General features: G+C 44.6%; 1 protein-coding gene and 1 long non-coding RNA gene across 3 annotated transcripts in view; one reads left to right on the top strand and one right to left on the bottom strand.

The window, feature by feature from the left end:
- The window catches only part of LOC113458923 (uncharacterized), a 41,010-nt gene extending 24,343 nt beyond the window's left edge, over nucleotides 1-16,667 (bottom strand). The window contains exon 1 of the long non-coding RNA XR_003379676.2: nucleotides 16,340-16,667. This is a non-coding gene — a long non-coding RNA (uncharacterized LOC113458923). The remainder of the gene's footprint in view (nucleotides 1-16,339) is intronic.
- NHS (NHS actin remodeling regulator) overlaps nucleotides 15,571-22,888 on the top strand; it is a 244,250-nt gene continuing 236,932 nt past the window's right edge. For both annotated transcript variants that reach the window (XM_074534661.1, XM_074534660.1), the window contains exon 1: nucleotides 15,571-15,986. In XM_074534661.1, coding sequence (XP_074390762.1) covers nucleotides 15,587-15,986 — 400 coding nt within the window. In that variant the 5' untranslated portion in view covers nucleotides 15,571-15,586. The remainder of the gene's footprint in view (nucleotides 15,987-22,888) is intronic.

Genomic DNA, 22,888 nt, shown 5'->3' with positions numbered 1-22,888 from the left:
GTTAATATCCTTACTGATGATAGGGGTCCAGGGCACCCTCAGTGGGTTTGCAGATGACACCAAGTTGGTCATGTGTGTTGATCTGCTGGAGGGTCAGAGGGTTCTGCAGAGGGATCTGGACAGGCTGGATTGAAGGGATGAGACCAGTTGTATGAGGTTCAATGAGGTGAAATGCCAGGTTCTGCACTTGGGTGACAACAACCTCATGTGACTCTACAGGCCTGGGGAAGAATGTCTGAAAAGTGCCCAATGGAAAAGGACCTGTGAGTGTTGGTCAAGAAGAAATGGCCTCAAGTTGTACTAGGGAAGGTTTAGATTGGATGCTGGAGAAAAATTCCGCAATAAAAGGGTTGTCAAGCATTATAATGGACTGCCCAGAAAAGTGGTGGAATCACCACACCTGCAGCTATTTAGAAGACATGTAGAGGTGGCACTAGGAAACATGGTTTAATGGTGGGCTTAGCAGTATTGGGATAACAACTGGAATTGATGATTTGTAGGTGTTTTCCAACTGAAATGATTCTATGATTCTGTAAGTACAATTTCAGCTTCTGAAGATCTCCTGGGGCTTTAGTGAAGTCAGTACAAGGAGGTCCTGTAATTATCTGGCTGCTAATCCTCTCAAGGACAGCCCACACCTTCTCATTCCACTCTCCCTGGTAAAGAACATCACCACTCAATACAACACCTGTGCTGAGTTTTCTGCATTTTCTGGCAAAAGTACATGGTTTCTTTTGCTCATTATTGTTTATAGCAGAAAATGGAACATGAGACAAGAACATTGCCCTTTACAAGGGAAAGACTGAGAATCCAAAGTGATCTCATGACTCTAAAGAGAATCAGATGATAAGCCTGGGAAGCTTACCCAGCTATAATGGTGCCTTGTACCAATCAACAGCTCAGGATTAGTAGGATTAAAGTAAATCTTATTTCTGGCCATCCATGTCTGAATTTCATTTTGGCATCTGGTCAACAAAGCAACTGCCTTTTGCAAGGTAGCATGACAAATTTCTTTCTCCATAAACATTATGGGGAAAAAATGTTCTGAAAAGTCTGTGAAGTGCTCTGTGTTATCTGTGGAATTGATGCTAAAATTGGACCAGAACTAAATGTTCAACTTTCATTTTATAATAGAGTGCAACAGGAGCACATCATGAAGTCACAGGTTTACGTCTGTTCAGCTGAGAAGAAGCATTTTCTTTTGTCTTTTCCATATACATCTCCTAACACCACATCCAAGTTGTCTAGATTAAATGCTTTGTGCTAAAAATAATCTTCCTTTTTGTAGCAAGTGTTAACCACAGGTTAGCCACGTTGGCTGACACACTTCAATGTGTCAGATGCAATGAAGAAAGAAGGTTCAATGACATGAAAGGACACGGGTATGCACAGAAAGAAGTGAAAGAACTGGTATTTTGCAATTGTAAAGATGCTGAGATTGCAAGCATTAAACAAAGAATGAGGCTTACACTACATGAACATACTTTTTGAATTATCTTTGCCAGCAATTTTCATCTTAAACAGAGATTCTGTTTCTAAAAATAACAGTTTAATTCTGATTATTTATAGTGTTAATTTCTCAGAGTGATTCTTAAAGAGTAATTTCTTAAAGATCTCTCAGGGTTTTCTTGAAATCCTTATTTCTTTTGTGCTTGTGGCTAAGAGTCTCATCTTCAGGTACCAGATGGATGCATGATACATGTGTGGACATGTCTGAACCAGCATGGTGAGGAAGGCAGAGCTCAGTCAGTCCTAGCTTAGGAACAAGTGAAATATATTTCTCCTGCTCTCTGGTTTCCCTTGTGTACCATGAAGTTGCTGACCTTGACAAACACTAATGGTTAAAAAATACACACAATATTTGCAGTAGGTAGGAAATGTCATGTCTACATTTCAGATGTCTCCAACTCAGCTCAACTTGCATAGGACTGTTTAAAGCACTGGGAATGTATTTCCTGCAACAGACCTTTTAACCTACTCTCAGCGAAGAGTTATTTGGGACCATTAACAGTGGTAGGGGCTGCTCCTTGAACTGTAAAAAGCTGAAGTTTATAATCCCTTCAGGCAGGGATTAACATATTTATGTTTGGAACTACTACTAAAATATCTCCCCCTTCATTCCCGATGCTCCCCTTTTTACAGACTGAAAGTTTCTGAGCTGTGTATTGGCCACTACAAGTGACAGAACAGGTGGCATCACTCTGACTTATGGGAGCAAAAGATCTGACTTAGATCATGTGGTTATTCTATTCTATTAAAACCATTCCTCTCTGAGCACCTAAGGGCTGCCTGCAGCTCTGTCTGCCTCCTGTGCTCTGGGGCCTGCTGGTGCTGTCCTCTGAAAACAAAGAGTAATAACAGCTTTTTAATCTGAATACAACCAGGTACAAATACCATGCTGTCGAAAAACAACATCAGACAACACAAATGCTGCTCTAAACGCTAAAACTCCAGTTTTATGGGAGTTGTTGGTCTAGAATGGAAGCACTATAGCAAGTTCAGTAAGAAATCTAATACCAACAGTGAAGAGTAGTAAATATCTTTAAAGGGATGAAATTCAGAACTCAAATGTTGCTTGTGAGGATACAGACCCACACCAAACTTACCAAAACAGAGTTAATGGGCTGGTCAGTCAGCTGGTACAAAAGCACAGCATTCTGGCCAAGCCTTGACTGAAGTCAAACAATTGTACCTACCCTCCCATCTTTAATTTCACTTTTCTGTTATGCATATAGTGTCAATTACCTGATAATTACCTCATAATTTACTTTCTACAGTCCACGTGCTTTGCCTTTACGTAGGATTCGCTTTGACAGTTGATGTGAACAACTCCAACCAAATTCCAATGCATTTGCATGAGCTGTATAGATTTTGTCTAGCGTTTTTAGGATGTGTTTAAACTTCTGTAGAAGAAAAATTAGAGGCTATTCTTCAATAGTGACCCCCACTGGAGAGTAAGCCTTAACCTTTATTCTCCTCATCTAAGGCATTAAATTAATTACAGAGAGCAAGATAAGTAGCTCTCAAGAACAATTTGTGCTTTAGTAACTAATTTCATGCAACCTAAGACCTTCTAGTTGATCAGTGATGTTGCAGTGAATTTTTAATGTGTTATGCACATGGATTTTTCTGAATTGCTATTTCTATTTGATTTTACTTTACAATGCTTGGTGTTGTATGCTTGTCAAGGCAGACTCGCAGGACTGGAATTCTGTGTCTAGTTTTGAAGTGAAAACAATATTGTTGAGACATTTTGCCTGTAGTAATATTTTAAGTATTGTGACAAATATTAAAATAGTAACAAATGTAGGTAAATTTGTAGGAACAAGGTTGAAAAAAATGTACCTTTTTCCTCATGCCTCTTTGTTATCAAAGCTCTTTATTTGAAGAGGAGATTACATGAATTCCAAAAGTAGCACAGTCCTAATTATTCTGGGTGCTATATCACTCATTTGAACAGCATCCTGACACATTCTCCAGTCAACAGCCTCACTGCAACATCACTGCCCTTGCACAGAAGGAAGCCTGGTGTGGGTAGCATGGGCTGTACTATAAGGAACCAGAGGGAGTGCTCTCAGCTCTTATTCAGATATTCAGAACAATTTTATTTGCCTGTACAGCCATGATTGCTGTCAAGATATGTGCAAAATAGTAAATATTCTTAACTAAACAAATGTTCTTATTAAAGTAGCAATAAATACATATCATTTGGAAACTAAAACTGATAGCAGATACTATGGCAGCCATGGAGAAATCCATATAAAATACATGGCCAGGACAACTACAATGAGCCAGAGCAAGGATCTTGATGTAGGTCTTACTGTCATCCTAGTGAATAGGATGTGTTCTAGGGAAGTGTTCTCTGGTAGAATGTAACAAGTGATGAATGGATGTTACACTGCCTTCAAAAACATTCCATGCAGCAGAAGTCATAGAACATGATTCAGTTCCACCTTCTCTAAACCGGTGATCCTACTAGTAAAGTTCCTACCTACTTAGACTGGGTAAAGACACCAAAGTATTTTAAAACCACTGTGGCTTTTTTAATTTACTGCGGCCACTATAATTTTTTGATGTTTCCCCTCTTATAGCTCCTCCTCACTCAAGGCCATCCACAGGTCATTGTTTCTTTGCCTTCTAGATGTGAAGAACAAGAGACTCCAGAAAACTTACTGGACACCCTGATATCACTAACCTAATACAGAAGATGTTGAGATACATTGTGAGCATATCTCCCTCTAAAAGCGAGACATTGGGACCCAGATTCATTCCCCCTGACTATTGGGACTGAATTTATCACTGAGATGTCCAGACTAGGAAGGCAGTGCCTCTATAAACCAGGGCCAGACAAGGACAATTTTAGAGAACAGTTCTGGTCTTAGCAACATGAACAACTCCTTGCACCATGACATCAAGTAAAGAGCATGTACAAGGGTTCTAGATACCTTTCTTATAATTACAGTTAAGAGATTCATGTTATGGTCGGAGTATCCCCCAAAATGTGCTTTTTCTGCAACCTCTCTTCCTACTCCTTACCCTTCCTGCCCTCAATGGCCTCTTCCCACAGGGAAGAGTCTGTGTTGGGGTGGGAAAGAGATCCTGCAGTACATCCAAAATTTACTGTCACCTGCTGGAAAATAAATCTGTGCAAAAGAAATGAAAACTTTAACAACTTTTACAGCTCTGATCAAATGCCCTGCACTCACAACGTGGCTTTTCTATTTCCAAAACCATCTATTTCACTTGCTAACTTCTAGGTTATTTTTCTTTGTGTAATAAATATTCTATAGCACCCAAGTTGTTTTAAACCTCTTTTCTAACAAAAAAAATTTAAATCTCCTGAGCCCTCTTGTTCTCTAAACAGTATTATATTGGATTAAACTTTTCAGCAGGCATTTTGATGCATCTGTGCAAATGTCAATAAAACTAGAGAAATAAGGGCCAACAAGAGATGCTTTTGAAAATTGGAACACTTGTGCAATAGTTTAAACATGGATCTAGGTGGGTTTTGTGCCTGCATTTGGATTTTTGGGGGAAGGGTTGGACACATACATGTATAATGTTTGTGAGGCCTGTTTAATAATGCGGTATTAATCCCATTTGATGTCATCAGTCATATTCTACTGCCTGTCCAAGATCTCCCAGACTGCTCAGAGACCTCTAATTAAAAATATGTATTGGAAAAAATGTATTTGCTCTAGGTGCTGAAGCAAATCAGACAAGTCAAATATTCATTTTTGGACTAGCTAAACTTTTCAATGTGATATCCTGTGTCTGATTTATGGTGCGTACACACATGGCTCAAATGATTGTAACTGTGTTAAGTTTTCTGATATTAGTTGTCAGCACTGTACACCTGATACTATGCATGGGGACAAAACACATGCCAGAGAGTGGACTTGTGAGTAATAGGAGTAGCTGTCTCCTACAGCAAATGCAAGTGCCTGTATAACATATCCAAAATCTCAAAACACTTCAAAATATTTTCATCAAGATATGTGCAAAGCACTCAGTAAAGTGGTGAGCTTTACTGTGTCCCTCTGACATTTTCATCTCCTAATATAGGCAGACAGAGGTCTTTACCATTAATGCTAAAATTAATGAGCTCCCTTCACCTCTTTTCTACAAGTTGTGAACTACACTTTTGTTGTAGTTTAAATTTCACCTGAAAGTCTTAATTGAATTTATAAGCAATGTTGCTCAGCCTATATCTGAAAATTAATACCTGCAAAAAACCTCTTTAGGTTTCTAGAAAATGGAAATAGGTTTGCAAATTTCACCACTAGCCCATCGTTGCTTATTCATTCTGGTGCTCCTTTCCAGGCTACTACCTACTAAGGGCATCTCAAGCTCAGTTATTTGACTTCAAGCAATTCGTTGCCATGGAAACAGTAAGACATAGCTTTGGGCATCTTCTGGGCCAAATTTTAGGTGAAAGTCTCACTGAGAGAATTGTCATTGTGAGACAGGCAAGTTTCAAATCAAAGCCAAAGGATCACAGCATAACAAAGGACTTTAGACAGATCTGGCTGGACTTGTCTCTTTTGATAAGCAGGGACTTCTAACTCATGGAGGAGTTGGGATTAGCCATGGATAGAGCAGACAAAAACACACACAGGACCTTATAAAGATGATCTTAAAAGAGACAATATGCCAAGAGACAATATCCATACTGATGTAAGCAGGAATGTGGACTGGAATGGTGTTTTTTTGCATGTATATAGTGTTTCATTCGTGTACTTGTTATGTAGATATTATTTCCATTATTCATTGCATTGACTTTTCTGTTATTCCCTCCAATATTACTAATAAGAGCAATAATTAATGTATTATTCTTCCTACTAAAGAAAAACAAAAAACATTGTCTTAACAGACCTGCTTTCTCAATAAAGAGCTTAATGTAGTTGGAGCCTTCTGAAACGCTGCTGCATTTCAGCACATGTATGAGGGAAGAAGGAGTGCACCCAAGATGACTTGAGCAGAGGGAACCATAAGTCCAGTTGAGAAGTTTCTTGTGCACTACCAAAACTCTTTTAATACTGTCTAGTTTCTGCACCTGCAGGAAATACTGTGTCATCTGCCAAAACCCAAATTTCAAGGATTAGCTAATAACATTTCCTTTGAAAAAGGGAGCTGATTCCTAACCAGTATTGTGAGCCTTTGAAGTCTCCGTAATCTATTTTCCCTGGTTGCTTTTAATGAGCCTTTGAATGTTACTCTGCAAATTCTTTTTTTTTTTAATTTGGTGGGGGAAGGGAATATGCACTCACTTTCCTCCAAAGAATTAAAAAAATTCATTACTGCAAATAACTTTCACAGTGCCAGAACTCTAAGTTATGCAGTATCCTTTGAGTGCATCTATGGTAAATAAATCACAGCTTTGCTGGAATCTCCATCCAAGAGGTTAATGAGATGTAGAAGAAAATCCCAATTAACTCATATCTAAGTTTGAGTCTCTTTTTTCTTCATGTAGGCCAGCTATCAGTGGAGTTTCTTCTGATTCTCTTTGGTATCTTTACTATTCTCTGCACTACTCTAAATGGCTGCATGTATGCCTGTGCTATGGTTTCAACTGTGTTTACAGAATTAGCACAGCTAATACTAAACTAGACTAGTTAACTTTGGAATCTGTAAAAGGTAAGCAATGCCAGCAGAGAATGCAGATGTGATTTTTATGTTTGACTTTTACAGAGGGTTTTACAGCCAAATTGCAGTTGTTAGTAAACTAGCAAGTTCCCTGATCTCCAGGGCCATGCCTCAGTCCCTGCCCTGAGTATGCAGCCTGGCTCGTCTAGCATGAGTCCCCACTGAGGTTGGCATATTTTACATGGATAGCTCCTTTGACTCCAGGGAGTTTATACCTGAGTCTCTCCAACAGCCAGACACAACCTTCCCAAAGCTGGACAGCTGCTTCTCCCTCTGGCTTGCAGCCCATGGCCAGGAATAGAGCTGTAGACACGGGCTGCAGTTGTGCTGGCAGAGCTGTGCACATCTCCTTCCCCTCCGAGACACATCCCAGCTGAGCCTACCAGGGTGCCAGGGGAAGAAGGCATTGGTAGGAGGTCTCAGCCTCACAAATCAAGGCTGCATTCCTACACTGGGGCTGTGGGCTTGACTCCACTGTTGTGCTCTTGAGAGCCAACCTTCTCTCTGCAGGCTGCTGTGCTTGGCAGCCCCAGCCTCCTCCCCACTCCTGTGTGACCACAACCACAAACTCTCTGTTGATGCCTCCAGAGAGGAGAGAACAGGCCCCAGCCTGTGCAAGTTCTTCATTAGTGCTGCTTGAAGCCGTAATTAGATAATATGAGAGGGTTTTCCTCTTGCCAACAGACAGACTTAATGTACAAAATCTGAAGTAATAATTTTCAGCATATTGCAACTCAACTATAAACAGGATAGGGCTGGGGTTTTTCTGTACACAAGGAAGAAAGCCCATCAGGCAGAAAACAGAAAGAGTAGATATAAAGGTGGGCAACTGTGTAATAGCTCTGTTTATCCTTAAAATAAATGCAGACTCTAAAGACGTTCCATAATTTAATGTCTTTCTGTATCTCTTTTTAAAACCCCAAAAACATCTTTTCTCCACCATATTTTTCTGGTTTAAGAGCAGATGACTAATTATGCTTCTATAAACTTTGCCTTCCTTTGAAATAGTAATCACTTACTTCGTCAGACTTTTCCTATTATGGTGCATTTTCAGAGCACTTAGAGTACTACTTGTTGTAAAACAAAACAGGAAGCTAATTTGACTGGCCATGATGAGACCACAAGTGGTCTCCAACTAAAAATGATTTATATCAGATGAAGATTCTTCTTAAAACTGGGCTACTGGCTGTACTTTCAGCACCAGTTATGCTACATGGAGGAACTATTCAGCCTGCTCAAGAGTATGAACCAACCTTTGCTGGTTTATGGTAAGATTTAAAATATTAATGTTTAGGATGCCTTTCTCTTCTGCTAGCAGAGGACTGGAAGTACCGCCAAGCCACCAAGCATAAAACTACTCCTCTTGCCTCCATCGTGGACAAAGAGATAGAAGAAGGAATTAGCCCACCTACAAAGTAATTATATATCTTTTGTTATTTTGATTTCTTTCAAAATCAAAGAGTTACCCCTGGCAGGGAAAATCTATTCATAATGGAAATCATACAGCTGGAAAGAGTACGTGCAGGGCAGCATGAGCTTTTGCATTTACTTACCCCAGTAGCATTCAACTCTAATTTCTCCTCTTTTTTGCTATTTGGACTCCTGGAGCATGGGTTTTCCAATAAATTAAAGTTCTGAAACACTGAGCTGGAATATGGTCTGTACATTGTAGGCTAGAGCTTGTGATATCCTAATGCACTCTCAATTCTGAGATTGGAAACTCACCAATGTGGTGAAACCAACCTGAGTCACTCTTGCTGGAATCCACCTCAGTGAGCCCCAGACAAGAGCCTGGCTAGGCCCTGGGGGGAATGCTGGCATGGGGCACTGCTGGGAGCCCTGTGCTGCAGCCTGAGCCTCCACTCAGCCCTGCAGCAGAGGGAGCTCAGCGTGCTTTGCCCAAGCTGCACCCAGGGCTGAGTGAGCTCAGGTCACCCCACAGCACAGAAAGGCGCAGGCCAGGCAAACACCCACCCAAGCCAAGCTCCCTGCCCCTGCGAGAAGCAACAGAAAGTGCGGAGGCACCGACCTGATCCGGCCCTTCCCAGAGTATCTCCTTCTTCAGCTCTTCATCATGAGCATAAGGGGAAGTGACATTTTACTGCCCTTGACTTGGTGACATGAACTGCAAGCTAGATTGGCTCCAGAATAGAGAAACTTGAAATAAATTTCACATTTAGACTGTATGACAGAGAGTTAGGACATGTTCAGCATGCAAACTGCACGTGCCAAATTATTTTGGAATGTGTAACAACATGTGTTGTTAATACTGGATAAAAGCTCATCTGAGGATGATGGGGTTTTCACATTCTGTTCCCAATAAATCTTCTTTTCTCTACACTAGTGTACTCCCACTCTTCTGATACAGGCAAAATGTCAGCTGAGGTCATATGAGTCCTGAATCAAGACAGCAGACTTGGCTTGATGTGCACAAACTGCCTGATGCCTGATTAAAGAAGTCAGAGCAAAGAAGAGGGTGGATGGAGCTCACACTGGAAGTATCTTCTTCCCTTCTGTTTCCCTAGAAGGCATTATATTTCTTTGTAAATAATACAATTTATTATTGTCTGTTTCTCTTTTTATTAAGATATAACCCCCTGTGTTAACTTTTTATCATTGTGAATGTTCCTACTTGGGACTGTAGAGATTGAATTAGCCAGTTCCCTGCACAGGCTGGAGTCAGGTGTCTCCGCACTCCAGCTAAGGTTGCTGGTGATGCTGTCTCAACAGAGCTTTCCTTCGTCTTCTGAAGAAGCCCCCACCTGCCCTTTCCCAACACAGAGTGGCACAGCCCACATTCAGAATCTTGTTTCCCTGAATTCCAGCTTGGAGCTGAATGCTGCTCCAGCATTGCAGGTACTCTGCTGTGTTGTGTTCTGATATGGAGTCTAGGAAAGCTATCCCAGCTGTCCTCCACACAATTCCTTTCTTCTGAGATGACAAAATGAGCATCAGTATTCTCCAGGATAATGGTGGGGATACTTATACCTGTCATACCAGAGCTGCTGGAAATGTTTAATGTGTTTTAGGGGACCTGAAATTTGCCAGCAATACCCAGCATCATTTTGATTTGGTCTTGGATTTATTGCACATTCTTAACCACTATTATTTTTAAAGGCTTAAATTGCTTTGATATTTTTCTTCCTTGACATGTTTTTGGGCTTGCAGTCAATGGAAATATATGAATGTGAAACTAATATTCATATCAAAGGAAATTACAGCATTTGCTGCTCAGGGGGATGTTCCAATGAGGCTTTTTTTTTTTTTTTTGACTAGCAATACCAGGTAGTAATGATGGAAAACATTGAGTAGGTATGCACTTAGCATGAACTTGATAGAAAGATTAGGAAGTTCTCCTATTAAAACAGACATTTCTTGCTAATAAAATTCAATTAGCATGTCAGTCTTGACTTCAGGCACATTTTAAAGGAAGTGTCAATTTAATAATCACTCTTCAGTTTGAAATGTCATCCCTGCTCTGATTACAAGTAAACTCTATAACAACCATAATTAGGAGACTTTGGAGAAAGGAAGTTAGTTTGAATGTATTCAATTCTGTTTTGCAGCAGCATGCAGAGTCCACTAATTCCTTTTGCCACAGTTGCAAGGACTCCTGCAGGCCCTGTGTTTTCCCCACTTAAACCAAAGACTAAATCAGTGGGCTCATAGTTCAAGGGTGAAAAGTTTTATGGCAATACAAATATTAACAACTGCCAGAGACAGCAGTAGTGGGCTGGATCAGTGTAAGCTGGTGACAGCACGTCAGTGGCTGGGGAAATGCAGTTGGACAGGAGAGAGATTAATGCAGAGAAACACTCCCCATTCTAATGCCTGCATGCAGCCTCAACTGGAGGTGTGAGAAAGATTAGGAAACAGCTCTACTGAGGACAGTAGAATTCTTCTTCTCAGAGAAGGAAAAAATGAGGAAACAGGGTGCCCTGGCCCAGAGAACAAGAGAAAATTCAGACTGCACAGCTTTAGTAGTGATGGCAAACTGGCAGCAACAATGATTTTGTGAGTATTGTGAGAGAAACAAGGATAAACAAGGAATACTCCTACCTATAGAACACCAATATCTGGTCATATTCATGTAGCAATTCCTAGAAGAGATTTGTGGTCTCTAGCATGCTGCACACTTAGGGAAACAGGAACCAAGAGTGAGAAGATATGTGTCTCAGTACATCAGCAGTGTGGCCTTCACTGAAGGATAAAGCCATCTCCTGGATGTCCTGGACATACCATCAAAATTGAATTAGCATGTCAGTCATTAGCATGTAAGTCTTTTGCCTAACTCAAAGTTAGGGATCATCTTCAGGATTTCCCAGTAAAATCTTAATGTCCCACATTTTGGAAATGATTTTAACTTTTACCTTCTGAAACAAAAAGGCAGGACTGAGAGTTCTAAATGAGTTCAAACTCAGGTTCAAACTCACAGGGAGCTGCACTGATTGCTGCTTTCCTGCCTTATGGACTTTTACATTTTATGTGGCCTTATTGTGATCAAGGAATGTCAGTGTTGGGTCTAAGTGCAGAATGGCAGCTGAATATTGAAGGGATTTCCCAAAAAAGGATAATTTTGCTAGCCTAAGTGGGTACAGGTTTGAGACTTCTTTGTCTGTCACATCTTTGCTGAGAATAAATAAGTGATATTTTTAGGGTGGGCTAGCATAAGCGATGACAGATTCCACGCTATGGCCAGAAGGCCACAACTTCATTAATATGATGCCTAAAGGCACCTTCCTGACAGCTGTGGAAAGAGGAGGAAATGACAGTAGCCTCCAGCACTCATCAGCCTCTCCTCCCTTTCTGGCACTGCAGCAGGCCAGGCAGCCCTGCCAAACCGGGTGAGATTGCCTAATCCCACCTCCCTGCTTCCTGTAGCAGGAAACCAGATCCCTTCTTATCTGCCAATGGCTCTGCCCTCTGTCTCCAAGGGCAGGAATATTCCCTAGCTGCTGTTGCTGGAAGTCACACCTCAGCCAGGCTACCAGCAGCCAGTGTGAGCCAGGGAATGAGCACAGTGGTGGGAAGGGGTGGGAAGGCTGGGAAGCTGCACAGCAGTTCCTGTGGGCCATGACCAGGTGCCTGCTACCACCAGCAGCACCAGTGGGAGATCAAGCAGGACCTTTCTTGTACTCTGTTAGGCCACTCTTGCACTCCCACATTGTGTGTGTTGGCAAGCAAAGCACTGCCTTTCACTGACACAGGTGAAAGCCAATGCCATCCACAGCAGCATCCCAACCTGAATGTATAGCAGCTAACACAGGGAGTACAGCTCATCCACATGCAAGAAAGCAGTGCAGTTCAACATGACTTTTTTTCCTGCCATAAACAAATAAACAAGGAATCGTTTCACCTATTTATCTCTGTTCATGACTCATATTCTTTCTGACGTAGCTCAGTCTCTGAGGTCAGCAAATGGTTCTTGAAATCGAGCGATATGGCTGGTTGGTCCAGGCTGATTTGTCCACAAATTAAATTCTCTGGGTCTTGGGGTTTAACTCCAACCAAGAGAAACCTCCAGTCAGTGCAGAGGGATTGGCATCTCTGCGGGGAACTTCAGATCTGAGACAACATTCAAAATCCCCCATGGAAGATTTTTTCCTCTCCTTTTGCTATATGGACTCCAAAGACCCATTGGGTGAGTCTGAGGTTAACCTTTGGGACTGCTCCCCTCTTACTACATCTGCTTAGTACAACAGACATACCAAGAGCAATCCTGGGGTGGGCAGCTGAGAAGCTGCTGAATTTGGATTTGCACCACATAATATTACTGATAAAAAATCACATGGTAAGTTCATGACTAGGGCAACCTGACTCCCCAGCACCTGCAAAGACAGGAACTGTGTTCTGACCAGAGGAAAGTGACATGGTATCTCCACCTGCCTGGTAGAATGTGCCAGTGTCCCTCACCCAAGCTGTATATGGGTCTGTTCTGCTTGCAATGAAAAACTAAGAAAAAAAACAGAAAAAAACCCCTAAGAAATGCAACATCTAGACTTGTGCAGGGAAGGACAGTAATGCTGTAAACTTTCAAAATGAAAATATGCTCCCTGTGATGAAGATGCACAGACTTGGCAGAACCTCCCTCCTTTAAACAGGTTCATTCCTGTGTGGTTTGTTGCTGTGTGTCGTGTACTCAAGTCACAAAATTGTCATGGGACTCATAGGGTCCCTAAGGTAAGCTGTACCTTTCCAAGCTTGGGACAAAAAAAGGACCTTGGAGTCTATGTAAAGTGAAGTGGTAATAACAGACTGGGGAAAGTAAATGAAGAGGAAGCACCAGCTTCTGGTGGCTTTTCTCAGGCTGAGTAGGGATATACTGCCAGAAGCAAGGGGCTGCTTTCCAGGGAAGGAAGAGAGCTGCACAGCTCTTGTCCTGTCTGAGCTGATCAGAGAGTAGGTGCAATTGGGAGGCTGTGGTAAGATGCAATCTGAAATCCTACTCCTTGCTTTTACCTGCCACCTATGGCTCAGTTCACTGGCTTACCATTTTCCTGAGAGAGAGGCCAAATGAGTGCCTGAGCTGATTTCCTCAGAGGTATCTCCTGCTCCTGCCTGGTAATGCTATACTGTTGTTTTTTGGTCCTTTTCTTGTGATCCCACATCAGTTTGGGTGGCTGCTGCTCTTTCTGAAATATTTAAACTTAGCAGTTCCCCCCTGCTTTATGAATCTCAAATGAAATATTAAAATACCTTTCAGTGGCTTATAAATAACATATCATGACTCCCCCAGCCAGGAAGAGGAGTACAGTCCATGCTTCATTACAAGAGCTAAAAGCCTACCAGCTGCAGAGGAAACTCAGCAATGTGGGGTACAAATACCCCAGTGATTTTAGTAGTGGCTCATCTTGGGTCCAATAAATAGTTTTAGTACTGTTTGAGCACTTCCCTTGGACCTCTGACAGCTCTCACATCCCTGCTTTCTCCCACTGGGTCACACCTGAATTTCAAGCCCCAGGGAGTGTGGGGAAGTGGTGCTGAGATTGGGACAGGCTCTGTGCCCTCCTCCCTGCCCAAGCATAGGGCGGGGACCCATTTCAAGCCAAGTCAGAAACCAGAGCTAAAGACCTGAGCTGACTTTGTGTCATGGTGTGTTCCTCCTTCCAGAGGCAAAGTGGGAAGGCACACGAATGATTCATGCTAAAAGCCAGCACAGGGCCAGCAAAGCTCATCAGCTCAGACTCTGATCTCTGTGAAAGCAGCTGTGTCCCCACTCGGGACCTAAGTTTGTCCCAGGAGCAGGTTGCTGTCTCTGCAGAACGTGGGGTATATGCATCACCAGGCTGGCAGTGATGCTCTCTGCAGCTCAGGCTATTTGACCACAGGTAATTAAAAGCTGCCTCTATGCGGTCATGTAATGACAGCCTGTACCACAACACTCAAGTGCAAGGATGACAAGTTAAGGTCAAGTGGGCAAACAAGCTGCTGTTTCCAAACTGTGGAGTGCCTGCATCTGCATCCGCCTGGATCTCCTTTTACAGTACTTCTTTCAGTGGTATTACTGAATCCAATTACTACCAATCCTTTAGAGTTTGCGTTCAGATTTCAAGCCTGCTCGTTAGGCAAGTTCACCTTTCAGAAGTGTGCGAACGCAAGCTGAGCTGTGTTGCGTCAGAAGCAGCGCTCCTTGTCTGACGGGAAGCCAGCTTTCTCCGACACCTCCTAAGAAGCCGGTGCCCAAGTGCGTGCACCTGACTCCAGGGAGCGCAGCAACCCCCGCGGTGCCCCAGGAGGTGACACCCGTGGGCGGGCACCACCCTCCCGCAGCAGCGGGCCCTTGCCGAGCCGGGTTCCGTTCTGCCCCTCGGAGCAGCTTCTCTCCCTTCTGCGCCCCCGGGCAGTGCTCCTGCCGGAGGGCAGCGAAGCGGGCTGCCCGGGCTGAGGAGGCAGAGCCCGCCCGGAGCCGCGGTCCCGGTCCCGGTCCCGGCCCGGCAGGGGCCGCCGGTGCCTCCCGCCCGCTCCCGGCGCCGCCCCGCAGCGCCCCCCCGCGGTGGCGGCAGCTGCTCGGCACCGCCCCGGCCCCCCCGCCCCGCCGCGCTCCGGGCGGGAGGCTCGGCGGCTCGCTCCTCCTCGCGGCCGCGGGATTCCTGTCTCCGCGTTTTCGGGCCGCCCCTTCACACCCGCCGCCGGAGCGGGACGGCGTGAGAGGGAGCGAGCGAGCGAGCGAGGCGGCGCGGATGTGCCCCGGCTCCCGCGGCGGCAGCGGCGGCGGATGCTCGGCGGCGCGGCGGCCGCCCCGCAGCGCAGGAGCCCCGCGCAGGGAGCGAGCGAGGCGATGAGCCGCCCGCCGGCGGCCGCCCGCGAGTGACGGCGGCGGGCAAGGAGCGGCGGCGGCCAGGAGGAGAAGGACGAGAAGGAGGAGGAGGAGGAGGAGGAGGGCAGCGATCCCCGCCAGTGCCCGCGGGAGCCCGGGAGAGCTCCGGCCGAGGGTTCGGCCATGCCGTTCGCCAAGCGGACCGTGGAGCCGCAGCGGCTGTGCCGGCGGCAGCCCGCCGCCTCCGTGCTGGAGGAGAGCTGGGGCGCGGAGCCGCCGCCGCCGCCGCGGGACCCGCCGCCGGAGGAGCCAGGAACGGCGGGCGAGGGCGCCGAGGCGGCTGGCGGCGGGGAGAAGGAGGCGGCAGCGGTGCTGATGGTGCTGGACCTCTGCTCGGTCAGCAACGTAGCCCTGTCGCGGATCCTCCGACAGCTCTCCGACGTGGCCCGGCACGCCTGCACCCTTTTCCAGGAGGTCGAGGCTGACATCCAGGGTACCCACCGCCGCGTACGGGCGCTGCACGGCCGCATCGCCGGCCTCCAGGGAGCCGTGCGCGGCCTCGACCCCAAGCAGGAGGCAGTGCGTAAGTAGCGCGGAATGCGGGATGGATGGGGAGCACCGCGGGATGGATGGATGGATGGATGGATGGATGGATGGATGGATGGATGGATGGATGGATGGATGGATGGATGGATGGATGGATGGGGCGCACCGCGGGATGGATGGAGTGCACCGCAGCGCGGGGCTCCGGCTGGGAGAGCCTCCCCTGGCCACCTGCCGTGCGAAGTTTGGGGCAGAGCCGGTGGGAAAGGAGCCCCGGCGGGGCAGCAGAGCGGGAGGGGAACGGGCGGGCGCGGGTCGGGTCGGGTCTGCGGGCGCCGCTGGGCGCCGCGGCGATGCCGGCGGGAGGGATGATGTCAGTGGTTTGTGCCTTACGTAAGGAGCTGGCTGGCGGGGCTCTCGGGACGCATCTTCTGCAGCCAAGGGTTTGGCCAGGGAGGGGGACGAGGTCTGTCAGCTGGGCGCCGGGAATGATGGAGATGATCCGCCGCACTCGGGCACATTTGGGTTTTCTCCCTTTGCCGGCCTGTCCCCCTTCCCCGGCAGATATCTTCCCCTTAGAAGAGTCTCTGAATTCCCGATCGAATGCTCTCAAGTAGAAATAATAAAACTGCTTCGTCGTTACCTAACTGTCGGGGCCATAAAATGAGGGAAGTTTGGCTAATGACTTCTTTCTGTTTAAAGAGTGGCCCTGAAGAGCGAAGAGGGGAGGGTGGAGGAGGGGGAGGAGGATAAAGATCAAGGCAATATACAACTTGTGTTATGAGCAGTGCTTGAATCCTGTTTCTTCTCCACCCAAACTATAAAAGCAGTGAAAAGCTCTGTAGTCGTAACAGCTGCTGATTTCTGCTGAATATGGCTCATGTTCACAGCAGTGTAATGATTTTGTACTCTCCCTGGTGCATACGCTTCCCGAGCACTTGTGGATACGTGGGGTTTTTGATAGATAGGGCTGTGGGTTGGAAGTCTGGAGTAGCAGAGATTGGTATTTGTTCTGACCTTTCAGTATCTGTTTCGGGAAAAGCAGTGGCTTGAAAGGAGAATTTGGCTTAGTTTTTGCATTTTGCTGTACCCCTCTAAATCCTGAGTAGCTCCACTAAGTACAGCAAAGTGATTTTACACCAGTATAAGCAAGACCATGCCCTCCTCTAGGTGTTTTTCATAAATATGCCATTTAAAAATTTGTGCTTTGGATTTCCTCCCCTTTGGAGCATTGTGGAATATACATAATTCCTGTAGGATCAATGAAGCTGTCCTGACTAACAGAATAAAGCTTTAAGAATTCAGCGGTATTTAAGCTGCATACTCAGCATCTGTACAATGACAGTGACTTTGCTGGGGATGTATTAATGTACATCAACCATAGATGAGACCAAAATGAGGGAGATTTTTTGTGGTTTCAGCATGAGTGTAATCAGAGCAGAGTGCTGGGCTGTGATTGGAAACTGCAATGAGAAGGAGGCTTGGCTGGGCTCGTGAGGGAACTGTCTGAGGAAATGAAACTCCTTGTATCACATTCTCATCTGTAGGTCTTTTGAGCTGAGTAAGTGTGGGTATATACTAATGTAAGTGAGAGCAGAGCTTAGCTGTTCTAATCTGTACGGCTTTTTTTCTTTCTGGATTGTGCAAGTGCAGCTTGTTTGCAAATCACAGAGCAAAATCTTGATATTACAGCACAGTTATGTCATCTGCTTAATTAGAGAGTCTGGCTTTATCCCTGCGATGATAAATTTTTTTAGTGTTTGGTTTTCTTTTAAATCCTCCTCTCTTTAAAAGGGGAGAAATTTTTGGCCATGATCTTCCCTGTGTTTGCCAGCTGTTCCTCCTTCCTCTTGTGTACAGCACAGTGCCACTGATAGATCTGCAGATGTCCCTAGGTCTGGCCAGGCAAGGGATCCTCCACAACACTGGCTTTGCCCTACCCCTCCTCCAGTAGGTGTGTGTCCTGCCTGCAGCTGTGCAGCTGCTCAGAGCACACCTCCCTGTCCTCATCACCTCTCTCCATGCACGCTGTACCACATCTTCCCTGGAGGTGAAAGCCTCGGTACAATCCAACGTACATGAACAGTCAACTTCTTTGCCTCCTCTGGCTGCTTTTATTCCCCTTCCAGTGCTGGATCAGCAGAGCTGCATTTACACAGTGCTGCATCTGAACATCTCAGCTGAGAGCCAGGGCTGAACAGCACCACTGTACACGTTATCTCCTCACATTCCCCCAAAATCTGTACACACCCACAGCAATGCTCCCTCTGGCCTGCAGACCGCTCACTGTTCCCCAGGACAGATAAAAGTGCCTGGCTGGAAGCTGCCCATCTTCCCTGGAGTGCTTGCTCCTCTCTGGGCTGACGCCTCCTCCTTCATTATTACTTTCAGCAAGACTATGCTAATGTTTGTTTTATGCATGAAGTGCCTACATAATTCACTCCTGAAAGTGTTACACTCAAGTTATTACACCCAGTTGTTTTTTGAAACCAAGAGAGCAATCGCAGGTGGTCACAGATCTGCCCAGGACCTGATCAGCGTCACATTAAGGCATACTGACTTCTATCTCCTGTGGTGAGCATGGAAATGATGGGATGGCCTCAGGGCTGTCTTTTAGCTGTCCAGCCCAAATGACACGTCTAAGAATAATTCAGAACTGGCTGGAGGTTTGGATGCACAACCACAAGGAACAAGCTGGTGACAGTCATGCAGCCACCCCACCCACGGCATGACTGTAATGGCTGCATTGAATTTATTGCATGTCATGAGTCTGGAGGGGCTGGGCTTATTGGTGCATTGACTGAGACACCATGTACTGGGATGATAACACCAGGACAGTGCAGCCCAACCACAAGTTTTTCAAATATTCAGTTTAAAACTACTAGCCTATCTTGCCACAGTGAGACAGTCTTCATATTCCAACTTCAAATGCAGTACAGTGATTTGAAAATAATGCTACTGGACACACCCCAGATACTGAGCTGTGACAATGGAAGGCCTTTTTCTCCAGGCCTCATAAGCCAGCTGTATTCTGAGATCCCCCTGTGAACACTCAAAAAAAGGAAATTATGGGCTAATTCCATCTCAAGAGCTATTGGAGCCAGTGGTTAGAGGGGCATTCCTTGCCCAGAATGCCATTCCTTGGCAATTGCAGAGATGATACCAAGGGGAAGGGAAGCAGGAAAGGAGTTATCTTGAAAATAGCATATAATACAGTTTTGCATAATAATGTTGTAAATTATACTGAAAATTATGTATCATTATATTAAAGCATCTATGTTGGATTCAGGGAATATTAATGAAGAATTAAAATTAATTAAAAATGGCATTTTTCCAGTAATGCTTATCACTACTGCTGTCATTTTCACAAGGCCTTAACATTCTCAGCTCTGTTGCTGTTGCAATGGTGAACATTTGCAAGTATGTGTATACTCTGCTTTAAGAAAATTATTTAACGTTCTCTACTAAGATACTGGTAAAGGTATTTACCTATGTGTTGCCTTTGTTTTCATCACTGTTTAGTGTGATTGGAAAACTTTGTTAGGCACAGTAAAGGGTGGATTCTGGGTAGTTACAAGCAGGTCATCATCAAAAACTCAAGGTCCCTCACTTCTGCCTCCCCAGATACTGCTTGTCCTTTCATCTTTCTTTTAAGCCTCTGGCCAGCCAGCATCTTGCAAATATGAATCCTTTCCCATCCTCTGAATATAAGAGAAACAACGGTGAGAAATGCTTTCCTGCTCAGCTCCTGAACTAACTACTTTGCCCTTCTGCCACTCCTCTGCTTTTCATCATGAGCAGTTCCAGGGTCTGCTTCTACAGCAGAACCACGTAGGAATAACATAATTGTTGTCAGTCTGGATGTTGTGTAGAGTTTTATTGTTGGCAGTGTGGTACTGCCCAGTTTTATTATTAGACACTTGATTATCTTGGTAATATAGAAACACAGAAATGCTGGACTAGTTTGTAGACTTGGGACTCAGTGCCTCCATGGTTATTTGGAAGGGTGATTTCTCAGTCTAGGGGACTAGAGATCTGGCAGTTTAAGTGGAATATTGTACTTTACAGAAATTGATGATGTAAGCCAACTTGCTTTCTGAATAATAGGCAACAACCGGGCAGCAGATTTTGAAAGCCCTAGCTAATGAGATCCTTTTTGCACCCTGGCATGCCAGAGAATTCCACACATTCCAGGCTTTTTTTTTTCAAAAGCATCAATGTGTTACCAGTAGCCAATCTTTCTAAAAGTTGTATGGCTTCCAGAAGTTGCCTGCTGTATCTTCATTGCTCCACTTTTCCATTCCTGATTTTGCTGTTTGCTAACAGTCAGTGATGCAGCTGCTCCCAAGTGTGGGGATCTCCCGTGTTACTGTGCTCTTCAGAGGCCCTTGGATCTCTACAGTGAGCTCCTCTATAGGATTTTCTTTTTTCCTGAAGTGTCAGTATTGAGATAAAAAAGACAGCTCTGAACTGATTCTTTATAATTTTAGGTTCTGCATTAATTTATTCTGTTTGATTGAAGTTGGTTACTGAGAACAGCCTGGCAAGTTTCACTCTTGCTTTTAGTCTCTTTCCTTATGCCTTTTAGGTGGTTTTGTTTTGATTTTGTTTGGTTTGAGGTTTTTGTTAGTGTGGCTTTTAGCCACACTGGTGTAACGCTTTTCTGTTTGGGTTTTGAGCACTGCAGGGAAATGTTTAATCCCTTATAAGGTTTTTGTGTATTTTCTGCCACAGTCCTACCATTTTTACAAAATATATATTGGAGCCAAAGCTCATCAGAAAATGCACCTCCTCTTCCTTGACTTAATGCACCGAAGTCTCAATTGCTGCTGAAATGTAATCAAGAAATTGTCATGCTTCTGTCTCAGAATTCAGTTGCATTGTAAGGCCATCCCAGGCTTAGGATTGGTGAGCATCCTTGCAGACATCTTCAGGGAGGTACATAAGACCTTAAGAATAGATGCAACTTGAAAGAAAAAAAGCATCCATGTTGGGAAGATAAGTGCTGCACTTTATCTCAGCTTCTCGAGAGCCTTGAGATTGAAAGTGCAATTTTCATGGTATGGATTTTCTGTGGTACTGAGGTGAAGCTGTAGATCTCCATGGATGGGATATGTTTACACAAAAATATCTCAGATACTGCTGGAGACAAAACAGAAGAGATTCCTAGCTTCCTTTAACTTCATATTATTGTCCATCTGTAGTTAGTGAGTCTAAGTGTGAGAGTAGTTACAATTTTAGAGGTGCACACTAATGTAACCTGGGGGACATGAAGCAAGAGGATGTACTCAGGGCTCCTTTTGTACACTGAAATGATATTAAGTGGCAAGTCTTTGTTGGGTGCAGAATAAAACCTCCAAAGAAAAGCAGCTGTACACTGGATGTAGTAACCCATCACTTTCAGCTTTGTTTCCTTTGCCTGCCTAAATGGAATGACATAACCTCTTCACTTGTTGTTTTGGAAAAGGAGAAAGGCTTTTGGCTTTACCTGCCAGGTTTGGTTTCTTGGTGTTGTGCTGGCCACTGTGTGCTCATTTGTGTTACAGAACTCACCTCTCTGGTGCACTTGCCTGTAGTTTGCCCATCAGTGTAAACAACCCAAGCTGAGGGTATGGGAATGTTGGAGAATTTCCTCAGTGCATGGTTTCTTCTAAATGGAGAGGATTGATGGCACATTAGCAGAGTGGAAAGGAGAGGAAGGCCAAAGCATGGGCTTTTCTTCTTACCTTTGCTGTCAGAACAACAAAGGGACAGAGGAAGAAAAACCTGCTCACTTAAGGATCCCATCCCCAATTTACCTTAACATTGCTAGAGCACCATTAGCTAGAGTACTGTCATTTAGCAGAAAAATGCCTTATCTTTGTTTACAGCATGGTGATAGAATACCTTTAACACAGGAACACAACCATTCAGAGGCTTTGCTTGAGGTATTTTTTCTTCATGCATTTGGTATCTGATAGAAGGTAATGGAATGGAATTTGCCAGGTGGCTTTGGCAGGGATGTAACTTTTTGAAAGCTCAGGTTGTCACTTTTAGTCCTGTTAGCTTGTGGAATGCATACTCTGGTCTCTTTGTGGATAAAAGCATAGTGTAAAATCCTTTGTCCTGCCAAGGCCAGAGAGATGCTGGGTGGAAAGGCTCTGAGAGCTCAGGGCTCAGGTAGACTCACTGGACTTTGTCTGGCACAGCCTGGTAACAGATGAAAAGCAGAAAGCAGTGGTTTTCCTCCAAAGCCATTCCCTGTTATACAGGTGTGAATCTTCTAGAGTTTTGCCAAGTGTAATTTCTTTGGTCTTCCGCTGGTGTAGGTGAGAAAGCCTTAGCCTGTTCTATAGCTCCTTGCTTGTCATTCCACAAATAGTACTTCAGCTAATGTACCAGGTTTGAATGTTTGGGGATTTTGTTGCTAAATGGAGAGCTTGCCAGTCAAAAAAAAAAAATCAAAAGACATTCAGTGCTTGATTTCCACCTCACTGCAGCTACACATCTGTGTAATATCATAGTAGTTACTGCAGCTTCTTTCTTGCTCATGCTTAAGAGCCAAGCAAAAGTCTCCAGTGGGTTTATTAGAAATTCTGCTGGAAATGTTTTAGCTCCTTTAAGACCAATAAGGTCTCCTTTACACAGGGAGCAAAACTGCAGAGAAAATAGAACCAGACCTGTAAGAGACATGAACTTACTGTGGATCTAATGGTTTAACAGAAATTCTTCCTACAGCCCCTTTTAAAACTCCATGCTTCTATTTAAAAGCCTTAATAGCATAATGTTTGTGTTCATACAGAAATATAAGATAAATGTTCCAGTGAAATTAATGGAGTCATTCCTACTTTTGGTTAGTTTCCCTGCTCGTACAGGGGAGATATGGTGATTAAGAAATAAATGGACTCTGGTAACTTGCTGAGGGCATGGGGAGGTCATTCACCTGTTGATTCAGATGTATAA

The sequence above is a fragment of the Zonotrichia albicollis genome, chromosome 2 (genome assembly GCF_047830755.1).
Source record: "Zonotrichia albicollis isolate bZonAlb1 chromosome 2, bZonAlb1.hap1, whole genome shotgun sequence".
Lineage (NCBI taxonomy): Eukaryota > Metazoa > Chordata > Aves > Passeriformes > Passerellidae > Zonotrichia > Zonotrichia albicollis.
Note: the sequence above shows the minus strand (reverse complement) of the source record. Positions and strands in the feature narration are given on the sequence as shown.